The 6,955-nt window shown below is 49.6% G+C and overlaps 1 protein-coding gene across 1 annotated transcript in view; it reads right to left on the reverse strand.

Moving 5' to 3' along the window:
• Nucleotides 1-4,871, reverse strand: part of LOC105853801 (maestro heat-like repeat-containing protein family member 2A) — an 11,917-nt gene extending 7,046 nt beyond the window's left edge. Inside the window, exons 1-2 of the mRNA XM_012726776.1 lie at nt 4,761-4,871; nt 216-356 (exon numbers count right to left, since the gene is read on the reverse strand). Coding sequence (XP_012582230.1) covers nt 216-356; nt 4,761-4,871 — 252 coding nt within the window. The remainder of the gene's footprint in view (nt 1-215; nt 357-4,760) is intronic.
• Between the last annotated feature and the right edge of the window lie 2,084 nt (nt 4,872-6,955).

Here is a 6,955-nt window from a genome sequence, read left to right on the forward strand (position 1 = left end):
CTGTGCATATGAAAGGGGTGAGGGGGTGGAGGAGGGGGGTTGGGGAGAGGAGAAGCATTTAGTCCTGAAGCCCCCGAGCCCTGTCCTCCTAGGACTGGCTTCATGAGGATTTGCTCTGTCAGATTCTGAGTGTGCCCCAGCCGCCTGTATCTGTATGCACTGGCCCCCCTAGATCTGTCTGTCCCTCCACAGCAGACTCCGCCCTCGCTTCTCACCATGTTTCCATGCTTCGCGAAGATCTCTACCACCTGCAGCAGGAGCTTCACGGTGGCTGGATCCTCACACTTGAACCAGTTGCCCAGGATGCGGGCAGCGGCATCATCCACAATGGCTGCCACTTGAGGGCACCGGAGCAGCTGGGGGAAGGAGGCGAGAAGGACCGAGAAGAAGCGTCAGGAGAAAGTGTTCCTAACTTTGGGTCTAGGTTCCCACTCATGAATAAAGAAACGTCCTTCAGGAATTAGAACTGGCAGGAAGGCCAGAGCTTAGCTGAAGGGTAGCGTCACACCCTGCTAGTCTAGAAGACATTCGTTCATTCTCCGAGTTTTCCTTCTGTGCTGCCCTTAATAGGAGACATGTAGCAGATAAAGTCCAGACATGCTCTCTGCCCTCGAGACTCCTGGCCACTTGGTCAGGAGCAGGCTATGTCCAGGGATCACTTGATAACTTCTCACAGCATTAACGATGTTGCACAAACGAAAATCAAGTCAAAAAAATTATTCAAACGTGTTGATTCATCTAGGGAAAGTTTATGAAAGTGGTTGACCTTGAGAAGTTCAATGAACAGTTCAGAGGAAAGTGTGTGTATATGTGTGTGTGTGTGAGAGAGAGAGAGAGAGAGAGAGAGGGATAGAGAGAGAGAGAGAGGTGGGGAGAAGCGATAGCACAAAGCAAAGATGCAATGTTAGGACAGAATTGATGACCCATAGTGAGAGGAGTGGGCTATGAGGACGTGTTGGGTGGGCAGGACAGACAGCCTGGGAGGTAGACCAGGTGCTCCTTTGAAGTTATTGCAGCACAGGTAGGATCAGGACAGAGTGGTGGGAGTAGAGAAGTCAGTTAAATTGACTTATCCCATCAGTTAGATTGACTTATTGGAGAGGAGAAAACTAAAACAGCTGCCCAGCAGAAAGCATTTTAGAGGTAAAGGACACTCAGGCACCAAGTGAGGGAGCACGTGGCTGTATTGGGGCCCATGAGAGCACGAGGGTGAGATTGAGCAAGCAACACTGACTCCCAGGTAGTCAGGACTGGCTGTGCCTTCGAGAGCAAATTTTTCCTGCCTTTTTTTTTTTTTTTAACATTTGTATTTCTTTACGCATACAGAACTGGGGTACAGGCTTAGAGGTGCTGGGGCGGTGACAGGATCCACCAGAGACAGAGTGGGGAGCAGAACAGGCAGACTGATGAAGTAAACTGCTGAGAGGAGCAGCGGGCGGGTCAGGAGAGGTCTGCTCTGCCCTGTGGGTCACCTCCCTAGCCAGGGATCAAACTTGTGCTGAAACTGCATCAGACCTCTCCTGTCTTGCCCACCGATCCCCTCAGCAGTGTGTTTCAGTGAATCTACTTGTTCTGCTCCCCACCCTGTCTCTGGTGAATCCTCTCCCCTCCTGCATGTCTGGCCTACACCCCAGCTCTTGTATGCATCAATAAATAAATCTTAAAAATATAGAAACCATGATTTCATTTGTGTATTTATTAAACATCGCGTGTGATTTCATTTGTATGTTTATTAAATAGCATGTGTGATTTCATTTGTACATTTATATAAAAGGAATTTATAATTTAATTTGTTTAGCCCTGTAACATTATAGGTGTATATATGTTATTTAAAATAAAGTTTAAAAAGACAGCAACTACTGAGCAACAGAGTAATGCACTTCTGTTGTGTGTGTGAGTGTGTGTCTCTGCTGTAGCTTGGGGTCCTGACAACTAGGAAGTTTCCTAAGCGACGTGGCAGTTTTTGCCTGTCTTTGATTGGCAGCCAGGCAAACCCGCCTAATTTACTTTACTAGTTGAACAAGTTTCTCGAAGTCTCTGAACCTCGGTTTTATCCTCTACAAAACAGAAATACATCTTTTGCACAGAATTACAATGAGAATGAAAATACTCGCACACCACTGTTTCTGAGGACCCTGAAGAAAGGTCCTTCTGCTTTAGATCCTTCTCGGGATGATCACGGGAACGGGGACAGAACAACTAAACAGAGGAGCTGTCAGGACTGTGACATCTTACTAGGCTTTCACGCCTGGTCTCTTGGTTATAGAGATCATGACCTGCTTTCTTAGCTGTAATAAAAGCCTCATAGGTTCTCCATCTCAAACTGGGCCTCCCTTAATTGCCAAAAGTAAGGTTCTCCCCAGGCCCCACTTGGGAGCTGCTGCCAGCTTCCTGCCAATCACACTGACCCCGCCCTTCCCTCTGCAAATTCCAGAAGGGGCAGGAAAGTGAAGGCCCTTTGTATGTATACTTTTTTATTCTGCTGTTATATACTGGGGGGGATGGGGGGGTCATCTAGAGAGGTTGTCAATCCTAGGTAGTTCTAGAATGCAGCTTTAAGTTGGGAATTACTAAAATAACTAATGTCCTAGACTCCATCCTAGGCCAACTCAAATAGGCAGGAAGTGGGAAGTGAGTGAAGTGGTGTGGCCTGGACATTTTACTTTCTTAAAGATTTAGTTATTTATGCTCACGAGAGCTGGGGTGCAGGCCAAGGTGCAGGGGGTTTGGTGAAAGGATTGGCCAGAAACAGAGTGGGAAGCAGAGCAGGCAGATCTACTGATCTACCCTACTGAGGGGAGCAGCAGGCAGGACAGAAAAGGTCTGCTGAGCCATGCGGGTCAACTCCCTGGCCAGGGATCAAACTCCTGCTGCAGGGACTGTGGAGAGCTTCCTAGTACTGAGACTTCCCTTGTGCTACCTGGGAAGCCCTGGTCTGAACAGTTTTCAAAGCTTCAGAGGAGTCTCAGTGCAGCCAGAGCTGCAGAGACCGACATATCTCACGGTGCCCACACCCCCAGCTTGTACCTTGTAAAGACAAAGCCCAAGGTGACAGATTCTCTCACAGCTGAGACCAAGCGCCACCTAACTCACAAGCACTTGAAAACTTCTGGGCTTCATAAAATTGCCCTGAATCTGAGTCTCTGCAGACAGCTCCCAGGAATCTACATGAAACATTCTCCCCGGTGATAGGTTTTGAAAAATGCTCAGGCCAGAGCCTCCCAGGTGGCACAAAGGAAGTCTCAGCACTAGGAAGCTGTCCACAGCCACTGTAGCAGGAGTTCGAGCCCCAGCCAGGGAGCTGACCCACAGAGCACAGCAGACCCTTTCTGTCTTGCCCACTGCTCCCCTCAGTAGTGTATTTCAGTATATGTAATCTACACGTAAACATTCTCCCTGGTGTGTGCATGTGACTCCCACAGAGCTCAGGCACCCCTTCTACTGTGTGTTTGGACCCCCTCCCCACATCCCCATATCCTTAGCAGGAGCCCACAGAACACACCCCTGTGTGCAGGTGCGTGGTCTCCGTCTCCATGCCAGTGTTCACGTGCTAGCATCCTCCCAATCAGGCACCAAGGCCCGGGAGCCCGCATAAAGACACATGATGGCATGCCAGTCCTATTCTGGTACTAGCACGGCACTACCTTCTCTCTGTGTGGCTCTGTTCAAAATAACGCCATCCCTGATTTTTTTTTTAAAAGCCAGGTGCTTTAATTTTAAAAGATGTCTATTGACAGCTGTGTGGGTTGGAAGCCCTGAAACTTCCCCAAACAGTGCTGGTGGAAGAACATACTGGAACTTCAGTGGAAAGCAATGTAATATTAGTATCAAAAGTCATTTAAAAAGCCATAGTTTTCAAACTGATACCTGCACTTGTTATGCAATATTTAAGAACATAACTTAGAATGGGGGCAAAATCTTTTGCACAGAGTTCCTGATGAAAGTGCAAAATCAGAAGGAAAATGCCACTGGCAAGCATACTTGTGATCAAATATCACATCTCCATTAAAATGTATGTGTACAAGAACATGTGCAGTGAGCAAAGGTGCCCCGAGGGAGCAGCATACGGAGTGCTATTTGAAAGAAATCACCCTCCAGCCCGGTCAGCATCAGATGACATGTCTCTGCCATCATGATTCTTAATGACTTTATTATGATTTTTTAAATTCTTTTCCATTTTTTAAAATTTGCTAAATCTTTTTCTGTCAAGTACCTAAAATAAGATGAATGGTTAACGTCCAAGATCAGTGTTTGGGGGATTCAGTTTAATTGGCTGCAGAAGGTCAAGGTGGCACAGAGTCAAAGTCAGGGCGACTGCACAGAGCAGAGCTGTGCAGCTTTGGGGCCCAATGAAGAATTAACCAGGAAAATTCAAAGCCTGTGGTTGAGGTAACTTACTAGAGCGTCATTAACAGTGTCCCCTAGGGCCTCCCTGGTGGCTTGGGGTTAGTCTCAGCTCTATCACTGCTGCAGCCTGAGTTCGATCCCCGGCCAGGGAGGTGACCCACATGGTGCAGCATGTGACCCGCCTGCTGCTTCCCTCTCCGTCTCTGGTGAATCTTCTCTCCCCTTGTACCTCTGGCCCACACCCCAGTTCTTGTATGGTTAAATAAATTAAATTAAAATATTTAAAAATTATAACTTTTTTTAACAAAGTAAAAAAAAAATTTTTTTTTTAAGTATCCCCAGCCCTCCCAAATGGCCTTCCCTGGGGTGCCGGTGGGGCATGTCTGCCAGCTGTGCCGGCCCTGTCTGCTCACCTCAATCAGGAACACCAGGGCTGTGAAGTGATTCGTGTAGTCCTGCTTCTGCAGGATGTTGATGAGGACACTGAAGATGGGGCGATTGTGCCAACAGTTCCTGATGACCATGGCCCTGCGGTGACAGCACAGACTCCGGGGTCACGATGGGGCTGTGGAGAGGACCCACAGGCCGGGCGCGCCCCAGCAGGGGACCTGGTCCCTGGCTGACCTGGCCAGCAGAGTGACTCCCTCGTAGTGATTTTCAGGGCTGGTGAGCAGCTCCCAGCCCCCAACTTTCTGAACGTAAGACACGTGGTCTCCATAACCCGTGCATCGCATCAGTGTCTTCAGGGCCTCCACGGTGCTACTGCAGGGCAGGGGAGAAAGCAGGCAGGAGTCACCCAGGTGCGCTCTCCCGCTCCTGTGAGCTGCCTCTTACCCCACCACCCTTGGAAACATGAAATGAGAGCCGGAACAGCAGCGCCATGAACAGGGAGGAGAAGAAGTTCTGCACCTCCATCCGCTGAGTAGGTTCCAGAACCCGCTGGGCGGTGGGAGAACCCGTTCCCCCAAGCTAACAGCTATGACTGGGGGCAGTGGAAGCCAAGAGCAAGATGGCTGCCCAGGAGACGTGATGTGTATGCCGTGTCTGGGGACTCAGCTGGGCTGTTCTCTGCTGTACTGATTTCCCTTTGGTTTAGAAACTGCATCAGCCACAGTTAAAAGAGTCTTTTTCTAGAAAGTCCAGTATGCTTGTTGAACACAAGCAGTGACAAAGGTATAGAGGTAGAGGAGTCTTACTGTTGGCAGGAAATCAAATTGGCACAGCCACTTTGGAAAACAGTTTGGAGGGCTTTTGTTTTTTGTTTTAGTTTTTTTAAATAAAAATGCCAAATGTTCTAGCTCTTTTATTTCTAGGGATCTAGCTGAAAACTAGGGCACTCCCATGTTCAGGGCCGCAGACTCACTGCAGCCAAGCTATGGAGACACCCATGTGCCCAAGGACTGGCAGGTGGACAGAGGTGTCTCAGTCAAACACTACTCAATTGTAAAAGCTAAAAAGATGGTCTCCCTGGTGGTGCAGGGGTTAAATTCTCAGCACTATCAAGCTGTGGCCAGGGAGCTGACCCTCCCAGGCGGGAGCAGCAGACCTGTCCTGTCTCCTCTGCTGCTCCCCTCAGCAGTGTATTTCAGTACATCTATCTGTTCTGCTCCCCACTCTGTCTCTGGTGAATCCACTCACCCCCTGCACCTGTGACCTGTACCCCAGGTTCTTATATGCATAAATACATAAAAATAAAATCTTAAAAAAAATTTAAAAGATGAACTCTTGCCATTTGTGATAAAGGATGGAACTTGAGGGAATTACATTAAGCAAATAAGTCAGAAGGAGAAAGACAAATACCCAAAGATCCATGCATGTGGACTATAAAGAAACAAAACAAACAGACAAAGCAAATGTTTGGATTCTGGCAACAGAACAGAGGACATCGGAGGGGAGGCGGGAAGGGGATTGTGTAGAGGGTCAGGGGCCCCCAGGTGGGCAGTGCTTCGGGGGTGACGTACGAGTTGGGAACCCATCTGCCTCAGTCATTCACAGTGATGTAAACCACTGTTACTGGAGCAGCAACAAGAGGCCTGTGAATGTGCTGTGTGGGGTGTGCTCAGTGCCCTGGTGTGAGGAGTGGCAGGCTGGCTGGGACTGGGCGGGTGACTGGGCGCTAGGTGGATGGGCCCCGAGCACCACCGCAAGCAGCCCAGGCCCAGGGGTGAGGTACCTGACGGGGTCCAGCCGCTCAGTTCCGTGCTGCTGCTCCTGGGATGCCTCTGTGTCCCCCTCAGTCACAAGAAATGAGATCCGGAACAGCAGGGCCATGAACAGGGAGGAGAAGAAGCTCTGCACCTCCATCCGCCGAGTGGGTTCCAGAAGGAGCTCATGGATGGCCCTGGTGGCCTGGGGGCGAGGAGATGGGGACCTCACCATGGTCTCTTCAGTTCTGGCGTCCTGCTACCTGGTGGGCTGGCCCAGCAAAAGCATTGCTGCTGGAGCAAGTGAAGTCTAAACTAGTGAGCCAGGGAAACCCAGGGCAGATTCCGGAAGAGCCAGTCTTCTTAGTTACTCTTATAACTGTGGCAGTTGTTCTATGGTCTCACCTTCCTTGAGAGCTGACTGAGGACATGGGGGGTTTGACCCCCCAACTTCCCCAGGGAGA

The sequence above is a fragment of the Condylura cristata genome, unplaced genomic scaffold (assembly GCF_000260355.1).
Source record: "Condylura cristata isolate star-nosed mole 26May11 unplaced genomic scaffold, ConCri1.0 scaffold00018, whole genome shotgun sequence".
NCBI lineage: Eukaryota > Metazoa > Chordata > Mammalia > Eulipotyphla > Talpidae > Condylura > Condylura cristata.